Here is a 15,236-nt window from a genome sequence, read left to right on the forward strand (position 1 = left end):
GCAGGTGTGGGTCCTGAGCTGGCCCCCTTTGCCAGGCAGCACGGGTCCAGAGACCTCGCAGCGCTCTGGATCCAGCACCCCTACCCTTAGTGGGGCCGAGAGGGGCTGAGCCTCCGGGTCCAGCTGAGCCCCGTAGCCCCTCCTCCCCGCCTTGATCCAGGGCAGAAGTCTCACTGGGCAGCCCTGAGGGCCGGGCCGAGGGACACTCACCAGCTTCACACTGTTGGGGGGGCACGTGCTCGTGTTCAGGGCTTGGCAGTCCACACAGGAGCCCTGGGCAGGGCAGGGGGAGGCGGGGCAGAGTTAGTCATGGTTTATTTATTCAGCGGACCCTAGGAAAGTGGCATGGAGCCAAGGCCTGAGGTATGAGAGAGTCAACGACAGGAGGGCCAGGGCAGAAGGAAGAGCAAGGGCAAAGGCCCTGCCATGGGGAAGGGCTGAGTGTGGGAGTGTGGGCATCGTAGCAGAGGGCAGGCCCGGAGGGCCAGAAGATGTGGGAGTGATCTCGAAGGAAGGATCAGCACGACCGCTGAGGCCTGGGGGTGGGGGGGTGGGGTCTGTGCCCGGGGCCCCAGCCCCACTGTCCGCCTCCCCGCCCGCTGGAGGAGAATAAGCAGGCCCGGGCCCCCAGCACGTGGTGTGTGTTCACCGCCACGATCTGGTGCTGTTCCTCGCCGCAGTGCTTAGGCAGGATGGGCAGGATGGTCGGGGGCAGCAGGACGCCCTCCAGCATGTGGATCACGCCATTGGAGGCCAGCACATCCACTCTCCGTAGAGGGAGCCCCTCTGGTCCCAGCAGAATGCGCCCCTGTGGCAGAGCCCAGTGTACATGCGGCCCAGCCTGGCAGCCCCCCGGGCCCGCTGCCGCCCTTACCCCTACAGCCCAGCCTGCAGGCCATCTCCCCTTCCCTTTCCCTGGCAACGCTGCCCGCTCTGGCAAAACCCCTCCAGCCTCCGGGCCCTGAGCCCCATGGAGCGCCAGCCCCCTGGCCTCGTAACCACCGTCCCCATCTTTGGAGTCCTCCCTGTCTGTTGGGCCCCGGGAGAGGGATACGAGCTGTGCCTGCCTCCCACGTGGCCCCCCGGCAGGGCCTGCCCTCCGTGGGGCTCGGAGCACAAAGGCAGGTCTGAAAGAGGCCCCACCACTGGCCAGTCATCACCATCCCCTCCATTGGTCCATTCATTCCAGATTTGGTTTGTGGAGCTCACCTCCTCGGAGATATTCACAACCAGGACCTGGTTTGCCATGGTGAGGACCCGGCCCTTGGAGATGAGCTTCTCAATGGTCAGCTGGGTGGAGGAGAGGGTGCCCTTAGGCCGGGCACGAGCCATACCGTAGGGCCCCACACGGCCCCGCCCAGGTGACTCACAGCTACCACGTTGGTCCCTAGACTCTCTTTTGCACCCTAAGTGTCCAAATCGATGGGGAGAGGAGAAGGGGCCCTGGGAGACCAGGACCTACAGGCAAACTTCCAGAAGCCCAGCCGAGGGTACAGGCTGGTCTCCCTGCCAGAGCAGAGCCTCTCACCTGGCCGTGGCTGTAGATGTGGTACTTCACCAGCTCCTGCAGTTTGGACAGACCCTGGCAGGAGAGAGAGGGCGTGGCAGGGGCCAGTGGAGGCCCGGGTGCCCCATTTCCCCCATTCCTTCTCCCCGCCGAGCTTACCGCTGTGAAGAGGTAGATCAGGCGGCCATCCCGCAACTTGTCCACAGCCTCGTTGCTTGGGGCAAAGACTGTGAAAGGCCCAGGCCCATCCAGGATGGAGGGCAGCCCACAGTTCTGTGGCAATGGGAAGGAGGCTCAGGGAGGCTCTGTGGCCAGCCTCCACCTCTGAGCCCTGCTGGGGCCCTGCCACCCTCAGCCTGCAGGGAACTCCCGTGAGGAGGAAGTAGGAGACAGCGGCAATGGGTCCATGCTACCACAGAACCCCAGGATGGTGACGGGCAGGTTCTAGGATGGGGGTATGGGCAAGGGCCCGTGCTACTCCAGAGCCCCAGATCACGGTGAGTTAGTAATGAGGGGTCCTGGCCCAAAAGATCAGATGGGCTAAGGCCTTTCCCAACAAACTCACCTCCAGGATGGTTTCGAAGCGGCTGAAGGCCTCAGTAGAGGCAAGGATCTGGCCGATGGTTCTCTGTGGCAAGGGATGAGCATGAGAGCCCCAGAGGAAAGGGGGAGGCTGCTCCAGCCCCAGGGGGGAAGGAGCTCTGTTCCAGCCCCTCCCGGAACCGCCCAGCCCGCTCTCTGAGCTCTGTGGGGCTCAGAGGTCACCCAGTGGCACCAGGTGGGGAGAGGGAGGAGGGCACTGGCTTACCTTGGGGTCCTCGGGGAGCTCTGGTGGGGGCTGCCACTGCAGGGTGGTGACCAAGTGGAAGACGCCGTTGGCCGCCGGGTAATTGGTCTTGTGGATGGCAAACGTCTGCTGGGGGTGCTCTTTGTACTTGTAGGTGTATTTCTGCTGAGACGTGAGGCCTCTGGCTCATCTGCGCCACGTGCCAGCCTCGTGTGCCGAGGCTCCGTTCCACCTCCACATCTCTGTGCGGGCGGCGTCCCCCACCTGGGGCTCCCTGGTCCCCGGGCTGGGGTGGCCCTCCTTACCGTGAAACGGTTGAAGGTGACGGTGATCTCCTGCCCCGCCAGTGTCCACCACCTGCGTGTCTGCTGGGTCCCTGGCTCCTCCAGCATGTGCTGCCCTGCAATGATGTGCTGTTTGCAGAGCTGCCGGGCGAGGGACGCCTGTGGGCACAAGGGGACCAGAGCGCTGAGCGGGCCCAGGGTGGCCACTGGCCGCCATGACACCCCTGCCCGCCATGACACCCCTGCCCCAGCAACAGAGCGGGCAAGAGTCCTCCCGGGCCTTGGTTCCCCAGAGTCTGGGCCCCAAAAGCCTGGGGCAGGCTCCGGGGAGGAGGCGAGGGCTGGCAGCCAGCTCCTCGAGGGGGCGGGGCTCACGTTCATGGTCCTGGAGGAGACGGACGAGAGCGAAGGTACCAGCACCGTGAATGGGCCCGACGTGGTGAGGATCTGGCGGCAGCCCTGGTCTGGGAGTCATGAGAGGGTGGATCAGAATGGATCTGGGAAACCCTCAGGCATCAGTCCTAGGTTTTGGAGAGTTGGGTGGAGGGCACTGGGCCTAGGTCTAGGGTAGATGGGAGGCATCAGGATCGGGCGTGGGGGGAGCTAGCCCCCACCGCCAGTCACGCACCCCACCGCAGCCCACTCTGCTTCCACAGCTCGTGGGCAGAGACAGGGCATCTGTGCAGGGTCTGCCCCTCGCTCCCTGCCAGGACCGCGGGGTGTGAGGGACAAGGTCATGGGCAGGTGGGGGGGTCACACACCCAGCATGGCCAGGGAGACTCTCAGCCGCAGGAACACCACACCCAGCTGGCCGGCCTTCTGTATCTCGTGCAGCAGGTGTCCGTAGCAGGCTCGCCCGTCCCCTATCTCGCCCTCCTTGCACACACAGCTAGGGCCATGGGTAGAGCTGGTCAGGGCAGGGGGTATGGCCAGTCCCTACCTCCTGGCCCTCACCCACCTGTCCCCCCCTGGGCCCTTGACCTGAGGGTGCACACATGGGCACCCTTGCCCCTGCCCAGACCACCCTGTCCGCTCTGCCCCCAGTGCCCACCTGATCTTCCCATCGGGGGCCACCTGGCAGGTGGCCGACCGGTCACAGGATTGAGGGAAGCAGTAGGCGAAGCAGCCCGCAGAGGCATTGTTGTTGACGCTGACCAAGCCTGGCTTACACAAGCAGGAGGCCTGGGCCACCAGGCAGGGGAAGGAGGGTGGAGTCACATCCATGAGAACCGCCAGCACCCACAGAGCTATGCTCAGCCGCCACACCACCCGCTCAGGGCTGCCATCCTCCTCCCAAGTTACAAATGGGCCATCTCGCAGGAGGCCCATGATTTGCCCGGGCCGAATCGCCAGCGTGGGTGGGGGCCGCACGGCACAGGCCTGGCCCAGGGCCCCGGCTCACCTTGCCCGGTCTCTTGTACAGGCACAAGGTGGAGTTGCTGGGGCAGCCACCGTAGTTGATGGTGCATGGATCCTGGGGCAGACACACCGTCCCATCACCATGGTAGTCCTTGGGGCAGCGGCACTGTGCCTGCCCTGTGGGGCTCACCGAGCACTGGGCCAGTGGGGAGCAGGGTGATGACTGGCAGGGGTTAGGGGCTGCCAGGGCAGAGAGGGAGAGAGAGCGCCCAAGTGAGCTGGGCACCCAGGAGCCCCACCACCTCCATAGCGATGGCCCAAAGAGGAGGTGAGCAGGTCGATCTAGACCTTGGGGACAGGCCCCTCCTCAGGGACAGGTTGTACTTGCCGTAAATGGCCAGACTGTACTTGCAGGTTTAAAAGGATGTCCTCCCAGCCCCTGCTCACCCTGAGCTTGGGCCTCCAGCCTCTAGGTCACAGACTTACCTCGGCATTCTCTGCCCTGCTGGGTGTGGCCAGGCAGGCAGCTGCAGGCAGGGGCCTCCGCAGAGCACTGGGAGTTCTGGGGACAGTTCAGGGCCCGGCAGACTGGCAGCTCTGAATGAAGAGAGGGGAGTGTTGTGGTGGCCCAAAGCTCCAGGTTGGAAGGAACACAGGTGCAAAGATGCTCTGCCCAATGTGCTGTGTAACTTTGGCCAGAGCCTTGCCCTCTCTGGGCCTTTGGGCAGTGGAGGTCTCAGATGACATTCCCTCCCCCTCACCAGCTGTGTGCCTCTCCTACTTAGAAAAAAATAAGGCTGTGGGCAGAGGTCCCGCTGAGGCTCAGGCCCCATCCCTCACCCAGTGGCCTCTTTTGCTCTGGCCACTGAGGACCTGCCACCCCCGGCTGCCCCCGCAGCCCCACCTACCTTGGTCACAGCGGGGTCCAGTGTATCCAGCAAAGCACAGGCAGCTTCCATCCCCCAGTGGCCCATGGCTACACACGCCGTGCACACAGCTGCACACTGGGAGGGACACACAGGGACGCACAGGGATACTGAGTCTGCATTTCTGCATTTCTAGAACTCAGCTCCCATAGGCACAATCTCGGGAGTGTGGAGCTGTGATGCGGGACCATAGTGGTGACTGGAGCCCCGAGGGAGGGACCTGGCCTAGCCCGGGGGCTCGGAGGGCACTTACTGGAGAAGGCCTCCGAGAACAGCACGGGGCTGGAGGTAGGAGGAAGCAAAGCTCATGTCCCAGGAGGGGGACTGTGAGGCTGAGGGGCTGGGAGGGAGGCTGCTGGGGGCTGGCTATACGGACAGGTCTCCTTGGGCCCCCACGTGGGCAGTGGCCCTGCTCCCCTGCCCTGACAGCACTCACCTGACTGGCAGTTGGGCCCAAACCGGTTGGGGTCGTGGCACTCCTGGCAGGCGGAGCCACCGAAGTTTTCCTGGCAGAGATTTGCACCCAGTCAGTGTGGCCTCTGTACTGCCCCCCACCCCCCAGCCCTGCTGGGCCCTTACCTGACACACGCAGGTCCCGTTCCCGTTGATGCCATCCAGGCAGGTCCCATGGCCATTACACGGGGTCTCAGCACCCCCAGGGCACTCTGTGGACCCCCCCAGAACTCAGCTGTGCCCCGAAGAACTCACGCTTCACCCCAGACCCCAGCAGCTCTGGGCAGCCCGGCCCCTCCCTGGGGCAGCCAGAGCCAGGCAGCCAAGCTATGTTGGCTCTCACTAAGGATCCATTTACTGCGACAGCTGAAGGACGTGCAGGCAGATGCTGCAGAGAGGGAGCCCGGGGCCGGGATACGAGGAGCAAGGCTGGGGCCCCCACCCCGTACCATAGCACTGGGACCCCCAGTAGCCGGGGCAGCAGGCCTTCTCTACCACATCCTTCCAGCACTCCAGGCTGCAGCCACTCATGGACATCAAAGAGTCCCCCAGCTGCACCTCGTAGCTGGGGACAAAGGTGGGCAGGGTGACAGGAGGGCCTCCCAGTTGGCAGCCCCCAGCCCCGCCTCCCCACACCGGGTTCTAGCACTCTAGCTCTACCTCTCCTCTCTCTGCCTGGCCCGGGGCTGAGCACAGGGCCTGGCACATGGTAGGTGCTCAAGAAACACCTCCTGCCCCGACTCCCCCTTGTTCTTTCCTCCCTATCTCTGCCCCACCAGAGGGGCCAAAGGACATGCGGGCAAGTGACTGCCCTCACTGCCCACGCCTGCCAGGCTCTCCCTCGCCCCCCGCCCCCACCCCTACCCCACGGATGCTCCTGGAAGCGGGCAAGGACAGACGGAGGCAGGGACCCGCACCGGCAGTCCTGGGATATCTTCTCTGGTAACTCCCGAAGCCAGCCTGGGGGACACATCCGCCTCTTGATAGCGGGACACATGGTGCAGGGGATGCGAGTGACAAACTTGGTCTTCACATCACAGCGTCTGGACCGCACCTGGGCCACGGGGGGGTGGGGAGAGGGTGTTTGGAGGGAGGGGCCTGGCCCCTGCGCCCAGTCCTGACTCTGCTCTGACTGAGCCAAGGCCCAGCACCTCTCTGCAGGCCTCGCTTCCCCGCCTGTTCAGCAGTGAGCCCAGGGAAGGCCGCGGGACACAGGGAAACCTGCCTGTCACAGGTTGTCACTGCCACAGTGTGTTCCTATGTCCACAGCCATGGACTTCTGCCCAGGGCCACAAACACGCACCCAGGAGCCTCAGAGTCTATGCCTCCCGACGTGAAGAGAACCCAGCCATTTTGTTCCACCTTAGCCCATTCAGTTGGAGAAACTGGACCCCAGACCCCAAACCACCCAGGGCCTGAGTATGTCAGGGACCAGAACTGGACTCTCGCCCTAGCGTCCCTTATCACTGCTCACTGAAAAACAAACAATACCACAGCGGGCGCTAGTTGGGGGAGCACAGCAACTCCATTCCCAGGCACAGACAGAGCTCACCTCGGGGCTGGCCCTCCGGTCAGCGCTTCGCCCCGAGCGTGTCCCACCGTGCTGCCAAATGACCCTGTCAGCAAGCTCGAGGGCCCTCAGCTGCCCCGGGGGGCGGGGGAGGCCCAGCCGCCAGCCCCAGACCCAAGAGGCAGGCCCATGAGAGCAGGCGTGCGCGAGAGGGTCTGCATGCCTTCCTACGCCCCGACCCCAGGCCTGGCCTCCAGCCCCTCACGCCAGCCCAGACCCAGGGGGCCACGGCCCATCATTGGTGTGGCAATGCTGGCAACGAGGAGGCTTCCCAGGGGAGGTGACAATTAAATTGGAGCTGAAAGATGCCCAAGAGTTGGCCAGAGTAGTGCCCCTGGTAGAGGGGACAGGAGAGGCAAAAGCCAGGAAGTGGAAGGAGAAGACGACCATGTGTGAAAAAGCAGAGAGCCGCCGAGGAGAGGGGCCAGTGGCTGGGCCAGAGAGGGGAGGGAGCATCAGGGCAGCCCCGGGACTGGTTTGTTTTAAATGGGTCCTGGGGGCGCCTGGGGAGCTCCGTTGTTGAGCGTCTGCCTTCGACTCAGATCATGGTCCCAGGGTCCTGGGATCGAGCCCCACATTGGGCTCCCTGCTCAGTGGGGAGTCTGCTTCTCCCTCTCCCACTCCCCCTGCTTGTGTTCCCTCTCTCTCTTTGTCTCTCTCTGTCAAATAAATAAAATCTTTTAAAAATAATAAATAAATAAAATAAATGGGTCTCTGGCTGCTGCAGAGCAGCAGGGATGGTGGTAGGGAAGGGACCGTCCCCTGAGGGTGCCGAGTGCCAAGAAAGCCCAGGCCTGCAGTCCCATCCCCTGGCCTGCCACGGCGCCTGCAAGTCCTCCATCCCTGGGGCGACCTTCGCGGATGGCAGCCGTGTGCCCTGGAGGAGGGAAGCTTCAGTCTTTGTTGTACGTGGGAGAAGGGACCATAGGAGGGTGCGTGTGGATGGAGAAGAGGTTCCGGGGGCCTGGGGAGGGACTCAAGAAGATGTTCTCATCTAAAAAAGGCCGAACACGCTGTGGTTTGAAGGGAGTGAGCCAGAGCATTTTTCCTAGGACACATTACAGACATGAGGCCGCTCAAAGCAAGAGAAAAGGAGAAACGGCGGCCTGGCACGTTCTTCCGGGGAACATGAGGCCCCGGGGCCTCTCCCTGCCACTGTGATTTGGCCCTTTCCGCTCATGCCTCTGCGGTCGGCAAAGAAGGAAGTTGCCGAGAGTGGTCTCAGGCTGAGCCGTGGGGCTGAGGGCTGTGGTCTCGTTCCCCACCTCGGGGATCCGTCTCTGCTGAGCCAGAGAATGTCTAGGAAGTTGGGTAACTCCAGGGCTGGGCAGCTGCTGGCTCAGGGCAAAGGCACCCTTGCGGGCCACCTGGCCAGGAGCGCCCGGCTGCCAGGGAGGCCACCACCAGCCCGGGGACCGACCGGCTTTCAGAGGAATGGTCAGGCCTGGCTAAGGGCTCAGGAGAGAGAGAGGGAGGGAGGGAGGGAGGGAGAGAGGGTGGTGGGGTTTGGAGGGCAGGGGTGAGCAGAGGAGGAATCAGGAGCCTCCTGTCCCGCCGGGGACACACTCACTCCTAGGCTGTCGCATTGGAAGATGTGTGGGAAATGGTGAAGGGTGGATAAGCCAGCCAAACCCTACTTCTCATGGGGAAGCACACCGGGCCCCTCTGCCTGGAAGGAGCACCAGCCTCCCCAGAGCGCTGTCTCGCCACTGGTCCCTCTGGATCACAGCCCAGTGCTGAATCAGATCCCCTTCTTCCCGGGGCACCTCGGGACTGCCTGAGCCAGGCGGGTGCTGCCCCCCCCCCCCCCCCCCCATCCCGAGCTGATTTTGCAACGTCTGCTTCCCACAGAGACAGTCACGCTGCTGGGGAAGTTCAGGAGACATGAGGTATTAAGCCTGTTGTAAGAAGGTGGGAGAAATTCCCCCCAAGCTGGGGTCTGGGTCTCAGAACCCAAATTCCCTCAGGGACAGCACCCCCTCCAACTGCTTCCCCTGCCCTGGATCAGCGCCCTTCTCCTCCACGCCCCAGCTTGAGACCACAGGCTCCGCCAGCACCAGCACAGAGGCGGCCCTGAGTAAAAGACTTTTGAATGGACGGGGGCTAGGACCCCCTCCTCCAGGAAGCCTTCCTTGCTTCTACTGCCTGAACCTATCTCTATTTACGTTCTGCTTCTGCCCCTCACTGGCTGTGTGACCCGGAGGTCACCCCTACCCCTTGGAGCTTCAGTTCGCTGATATTTGGAGTGGGCCTCACGCTACAGGGGTGCCAGGAGGGCGGGGTGACTGAGGACATGTGAGAAGGCCTGCGCTGCCACGCCCCTGGCCACAGGCACCCCTGGGACTGTCTGCCCCGCCCAGGCTGGCGGGGCCTCAGCCCGAGAATACAGCTGAGAGGCAGGCAGAGCACAGGTCTCCGAGGAGGAAAAATTCCCAGCGTGAGGCGGCAGGCCTTTGAAATCCCCTCGTATTCCAATACCGTGCGGGGAAACTGGGGCAGGGAGGGCACAGGAGCCCACTTGCCCGGCTTAGCACAGCCTAGAACCCTGGGCCCTTCTCCCACCATGGTCACCCTTGCAGCTCTGGCCTCCCATCCCCAACCCGGAGCTGGCCTGGCCTGGCAGTGGGGTCCCGGGCACGTCCCTCTTCTCCGTACCTCAGCCTGCCTGCTAGCGATAGGGGGAGAGTAGCAGCTGCCCCAAGAATCAGATGGACTTGGCCTCACAGGGGAGGGACCCTCATCCGCAGGCAGGCCCCCGGCCAGGCAACTCTCTCCCCATCCTCAGGGTGGGAGGCTCTTCCGGAAGCTCTGGGGCCTGTGTAGACCCGCAGATGGGCAGCCAGGAGGTGGCTGGCACGCGCGGCCCTAACAACCACACCCTGGGCCCATTTCTGCGGATCACAGGCAGTGGTCAGTCCGGAGCAAGGCTCCAGAGTCGGACTGATCTGTCTCCATCATCCTTGGGCTCTGGCTTCCTCAGGCAGAGAACAGGACCCACCGCCCAGGGGGGCGCGCAGGGGTAATGCCCGGCTGTGCCCAGGCTATGCACTTGGTAAGCTCTCGGGGTTGAGGGTGTTACTGTTGGCTCCTGTTTACCCAGAGAGACTGGGGGTGAGCAGACCTCCTTCCCCCCCTGAGGCCGGACACAGGCACACACATGTGTGTTCCACGTGAGCCTGTTGGCTGGCTGGCCCCTCCAGGGCTCGGGGGCACTCCGGGCTCCAACCCCCAGGCCAGGCTCACAGAGAGCCCAAGCCTCAGTCCGGGCAGGGAGGGCAGGAGCTTGGGCCCGGCTCTGTCCCCCTCAGCCTCAGGCTGGGGAGCCCCGGGATGGCTGCCCACACCACATCGGGGCTGGTGGGCCGAGCGCGGTCAGAGGAGGGCAAGGCAACACATGACCGCCAGCCCGGGAGGTGGACCCACACACAGCGCAGCCTGCGCAGGCGGACCCAGCGGCCCAGCCGTCTGGGCCTGCTCAGAGGGCAGATGAGTCACGGCGGCCCTGTGTGTCCCCAGACCTGGGCCCTATCTGTGTACCCCCCCCTCCCTGCTCCCACCACTGGCCAGCAGGACCCGAACACCGCGTCCCCCTGCAACTGGCTCACACTCACCTTCTGCCCCCTGGTGAAGCTGGAGCCTGCTAGGCAGAAGGCCAGGAGGCAGAGCAGGAGGCGGCCCCGGGGCCCTGCCATGGCTGGTGACGGCGCACGCCGTCCAGGACAGTCAGGGAAACCAGTGTGGGGAACGAGCTCTAGGAGGCAGGCACAGGGCAAGCGGGCGGGTCGGCCGGGGCGGGCAGTCGCTTTAAAAGCAGTCCGGAGGCCCCGCCAGCTCACCCCCACAGGAACCCGCCAGGATTTCCTCCTGCTATCAGCAGCCTGCAGGCGGAAGGGAAGGTGCTGGCCGCTGACCCCTGCATGGTCAGCCTGGGCCCTGCTCAGGGCTTCCTGACCAGAGACCCTCCTCCTGGCATCACAGTCCCCAAGCCCACCATCAGCCACAAGCCTGAGGCCCAGCAGAGGGTGCGGAGCCCGCTCCAATACAAACCACTGCCCAGCCCTTGTCTGCAAGCCCGGCTTAGATCATTCAGAGGCTCTGGGGGTGGGGGGCTCCGGCAGGTGGGGGTAGAGCAGCCCTGAATCGGGTCTGCCTGCTTCCACCTTTCTAACTGCTGAGAGCAGCTGTGGGCCTTGACTCCCCGCCAGCTCTGTGCTAAGCAGACAGCACGTCAGACCATTCCGTGGCTCACCTGCCCCAGCTACCCCTCCCCCTGGTCCCTGTACCCCCTTCTCTCCCCAGGGGGCTTCCTGGCTTCCCACTGCACTCCGAACCCCTCCGTGCCAGGCTAGCCCCACCTGGCCTGCTCCGGCCGGGGGCCTCTCCCCCCCCCTAACCCGCTGCTTTGCCCCCAGCTCCTCTCATAGGGACTCTCCCCAAGGTCAGCCTCAGCTCAAGGGTCACCAGCTGTCATTACCTCATAGCGCTTGCTACCAGCTGACACTGTTTATTTCGTGTATTCTCCGTCCGCTGCTGAACTCAGCTACAGGAGAGCAGGGTGGTGTCCGGCTACCTCACGCAGTGGGGGCCCCGCGCAGACTTGCGGAGGGCACGAAGGAGGCAGGCGGGTACCTTTATCACCCGTTACCGGTGCGCAGACCAGGCTCGGAGGCACTAAGGAACTCGCCTAAGGTCTCTGGGCTTATCAGTGTTAAGGTCCCATCCTCAACACGCAAGGGAGACACAACGGCCCAGCCTCTCGCCAGGTCGTGTCCTCATGGACCCAGGCAGGGGTCAGTGTCATGTGGGTCCATGCGGCCTGGAACAGTAGTCCAGGTAGTGGACCCTGCCTCTGGTTGTCACCATCCCCGTTTACACATAACAGATGGAGAGAGGCAGGTGGCCATTTGTAAAGGTCTTTGATGAAAGCCCGGTAGGGAGCAGCTTTGTCACCTACCTCCTCCTCTTCCTCAACAGGCCTCCCCCCGCCCCAGGCTAGAGGAGCCCTTGGGCTGGCCGGGGATGTTGTGAGTGGGAGACCCTCCCCTTGGCGGCTCCCCCTCCCCGCCAGCAGCCTTCCTGAGGCTCGAGGCCCCAGTGTGGGCACCGAGGGAAGACAGGAGCAGCAGGCTGGGAGCCGGGTTGGCCACCCTCCTCCAATCACCTCTTCTCCAGTCCTGCCTGGCCCAGATGGCCCCAGGGCCTTGGGGCCTGATGCCCCTGATTGGGCCAGGATGGGAGAGACAAGTGGGGTTCCAGGGCCCCGCTCTGGGGGCAGGAATGGGATGAGGAAGGGTGGGACACACAGCTGGCTCCCAAAGCAATCCCAGGTCCTAGTTTGGCAGGGCTCCCTGAGGCAACCCCCACTTGTCTGAGGACAAGAGCACACTATCCACCACCTGGGGACACCTCCCACAGGCCTTCCCCCCGTGGGCCCTCTTGGTGAGACCCCCCCCAGCCCCCACCCTATGCAATCGCAGACTCTAGGGTTTACCTCACAGCAGACTGCAGCTTCGGCTGGGACATTGCAGACCTGCAGGAGGCAGAAAGCCAGTGAGCCAGGGTGCGGCACGTGCCCTGAGGCTCAGGGTGCAAGCCCAGCCCTGCCCAGCCCTATCCGAGGGCCCCCTCCCACCCACCCTGTGCCAGCACTCGGGGGCCGGCCCACCAGCACCACCCGAGCAGAGCCGCTCCCTTGCCCTCCATGCCCTTCTCTCTCCTTCCTTTCCCCCGCTGCCCCCAGGAGCTCACCTTCCTGCTTCCCTAGGGGACCCTCTCCCTCATGCCAACCTTGCCCTGGGCCGGTGCCCTGCCGAGACCCCAGTGGCCCTTGAAATAAAAGACCCAGACTGTGTCAAACTCTGCTTTATTGGAATAGAGAAAACAGGCGACAGGAATCACACTCAGTGCTGGCAGCTCTAGGTCCCCTGCCACCACCCCTTTCAGCCCCAAGGCCGGGAGACTCCTGTCCCCATGGGGCTCTCCCACTTGACTGGGCCAGGAGAGGCCTCCACTTTGGAAAACTGCACGGGGCGGGAGCTTTTGATGTGCACTACGCTACCAGCTTCACAATTAGCAGCGAACTCCCACAATGACAACAAGGCTGAACGAGACATTTCGGGGAAGGACACAGAAGAGTAAAGCTGACCCACGGCGCCACTTGGCAATAACAGCCCCACAACAGAAAACACGACACTGGCGCGCCGGCCACACCGCCCCAGGGGGAGGCAACAGAGCCAACGGGAGGCGGATGGCACAGGGAGGTCCCGGAGGGGGCCGGCGCTTTCACTCCCAGCTCTGGAAAGAAGTCACTGAAGTCACTGAATGCACATTCTCTGCAAGGACGGTCCAACGAGGGGACCCAAAAGGGGGGAGAAACACTTTGAAAAGAACAAAGAAAGCCTGCTTCCCGCCCTGAGTGGACGCCAGGCCGGACATGGCAGGTGGCAAGAGCCGGCCGTGATCCAGGCTAGCCGGTGAGCTCGACGGGCAGCTCCCGGCCGCACAGGGCCTCCCACTGGCGGGCCAACAGCGAGATGAGCTTCTCGCGGCTCTCGGCGCTGGGCACGAACACCTGCCACTGGACCTCACGGCCCTGGCCGGCTCTGGTGGGACCACCTGGCACCTCCCCGAAGTGGTCCAGGGTGACGTTGCCCATGAGGTCGTGGCCCTGCACGTCGTCAAACACGAGGGTTAGGGCCTGCGGGTAGGTCTGGTAGCCCATGAGCACGCGGTCCAGGTCCCGCACGCGGCGGCCGTCGTCCAGCCGGTACCGGTCTCTCTGCGGTGGCTCTTTGGCGAATTCGGGCAGTGGGTAGTGGACGAAGTCCTCGTCCAGGAGGAAGATCTCAGCGCTGGTGAGCAGGAGCGTCTTGGGGCGCAGCATGCCCCTGCAGCGCCCGGGGGGCGGTGTGCCCACCTGGAAGGCCTGCACATACAGCAGGATGCTGAGGGACGGCGCCTTCTCTGGGTCGGCCATCTTCTGGGCCACAGTGAACGTCAGGTCCCCGATCTCCTCCTCACTGGGGTAGGTGAACTTGACGCGGCTTGAGTGGATCAGCTCGTAGTTTTCCAGCTTCCCTGCAGAGAGGGGCGCCCCCCGGGGTCGTAGCCTGGCCTGGCCGGCGCTGGGGCCCAGAGCCCCCGTGAACCCAAGCCACCCATGATGGCGGGACCAGGGCCTGGCAGAAGCAGGGGAGTGACTCCAGGCCCCCACGCTCGGGCAGAGACCCACAGTCCAGCAGCTCAGCGCACAGCAGGCACTCAAGACGCCAACTGCCGGGTGGCTGAGAGTTTGCTGGGATGGAGGCTCTGCCGTGGAAAAGCCCACGGAAAAGCCTCGCTGGCTAAGCGGGAAGGAGAGAAAGTGAGCGAGGCAGAGGGGGTCCTGGGCAGAGAGAGGTGCCCTGGGGCCTGCTGCAGCCCGAGCCGGGCGTGGGGGGTACCTGCAGTCTTGTTCCCAAACTCGGAGTAGAAGTCCTTGTCGACAGGCTCGGGGGAGGGTGTGCGCTCTAGTGAGGAGAGCACGCCCATGAGGTGCTGTAGGAAGCAGTGTGTCAGGTAGCTGTCCCGTGTCAAGCAGGTAACCACCTGCATCGGGGAGGAGCCTGCGGGAGAAGGGGCTGGTCACGGCTGCGGGCCGCCTCTCCCCCACCTCATCCCTGCCCCCCCCGGAGACCGGAGGAAGACCCACGTGGGAAAGCATCATGGGGCCTGGGGAGATAGCTATTTCTCGGGCCAGAAGGGCTGTGACATTTTTCTGGAAAGGGATGCAGAGGCATTAGGGAAAAAGCTTAGCTTTCTCTCTTCAGGAAGTGTGAGTCAGAAACATCCTGCCCGTGAGCCCTGGGCCCACTCTCCCTGCCCGCCGGGCACTCGGCCGCCTCGGTCCCGCCTCGCACTTGAGCCCTGGGGGATTCTGCACGCTCAGCAGTTCCTGAAGCTGCTTCCTCCCGCTCCGGTGAACGGGCTTGTGAGCAGAGATAACTCAGGCTGCGATAACGCACCCACATATGGAAGGTGGAAGCCCACTGGTGACACTGGCCTTCACCCAAAATAGGACAAAGCACGGCGGTCACTCACCCGTCAACCGGAAATACTGGTCGAAAAGCCCAACGTTGACTGCCTGCAAGTCGCTGAGCTTTAAAACAAAGCACTGGGAGATGTGGAAGGGACTGTTGTTGTAGTCTGTGTTCTTCTGATGCCAGAAATCTGCGACGGAGAGACAGGCACCAAGTGTGGTGCCGGGCAAGCACGGGGGTCCCGGGTGCGCAGCTGGGGCCAGCAGGCAAGGAGCCGCCCCTGCCTCTACGGGCGGAAAGCCTCACGGGCCACGCATTCCAGGCTCTGAGCC

The 15,236-nt window shown here is 63.9% G+C and overlaps 2 protein-coding genes across 6 annotated transcripts in view; both read right to left on the minus strand.

Moving 5' to 3' along the window:
* STAB1 (stabilin 1) overlaps positions 1-10,682 on the minus strand; it is a 27,337-nt gene extending 16,655 nt beyond the window's left edge. For both annotated transcript variants that reach the window (XM_034998685.1, XM_034998684.1), the window contains exons 1-19: positions 10,498-10,682; positions 6,234-6,370; positions 5,766-5,881; positions 5,443-5,528; positions 5,300-5,369; positions 4,846-4,941; positions 4,424-4,534; positions 3,981-4,177; positions 3,630-3,760; positions 3,340-3,467; positions 2,954-3,042; positions 2,600-2,737; positions 2,316-2,456; positions 2,073-2,135; positions 1,667-1,780; positions 1,529-1,582; positions 1,210-1,290; positions 650-808; positions 211-273 (exon numbers count right to left, since the gene is read on the minus strand). In XM_034998685.1, coding sequence (XP_034854576.1) covers positions 211-273; positions 650-808; positions 1,210-1,290; positions 1,529-1,582; positions 1,667-1,780; positions 2,073-2,135; positions 2,316-2,456; positions 2,600-2,737; positions 2,954-3,042; positions 3,340-3,467; positions 3,630-3,760; positions 3,981-4,177; positions 4,424-4,534; positions 4,846-4,941; positions 5,300-5,369; positions 5,443-5,528; positions 5,766-5,881; positions 6,234-6,370; positions 10,498-10,578 — 2,055 coding nt within the window. In that variant the 5' untranslated portion in view covers positions 10,579-10,682. The remainder of the gene's footprint in view (positions 1-210; positions 274-649; positions 809-1,209; positions 1,291-1,528; positions 1,583-1,666; positions 1,781-2,072; positions 2,136-2,315; positions 2,457-2,599; positions 2,738-2,953; positions 3,043-3,339; positions 3,468-3,629; positions 3,761-3,980; positions 4,178-4,423; positions 4,535-4,845; positions 4,942-5,299; positions 5,370-5,442; positions 5,529-5,765; positions 5,882-6,233; positions 6,371-10,497) is intronic.
* A 2,051-nt stretch (positions 10,683-12,733) lies between these two features.
* NISCH (nischarin) overlaps positions 12,734-15,236 on the minus strand; it is a 33,217-nt gene continuing 30,714 nt past the window's right edge. For 3 of the 4 annotated variants that reach the window (XM_034998061.1, XM_034998060.1, XM_034998062.1), the window contains 3 exons: positions 14,966-15,094; positions 14,329-14,490; positions 12,734-13,963 (listed from right to left, as the gene is read on the minus strand). In XM_034998061.1, coding sequence (XP_034853952.1) covers positions 13,353-13,963; positions 14,329-14,490; positions 14,966-15,094 — 902 coding nt within the window. In that variant the 3' untranslated portion in view covers positions 12,734-13,352. The remainder of the gene's footprint in view (positions 13,964-14,328; positions 14,491-14,965; positions 15,095-15,236) is intronic. The other variant, XM_034998063.1, reaches the window with a different exon arrangement.

Source organism: Mirounga leonina, unplaced genomic scaffold, assembly GCF_011800145.1.
Source record: "Mirounga leonina isolate KUSES-001 unplaced genomic scaffold, KU_Mleo_1.0 Mir_94, whole genome shotgun sequence".
Lineage (NCBI taxonomy): Eukaryota > Metazoa > Chordata > Mammalia > Carnivora > Phocidae > Mirounga > Mirounga leonina.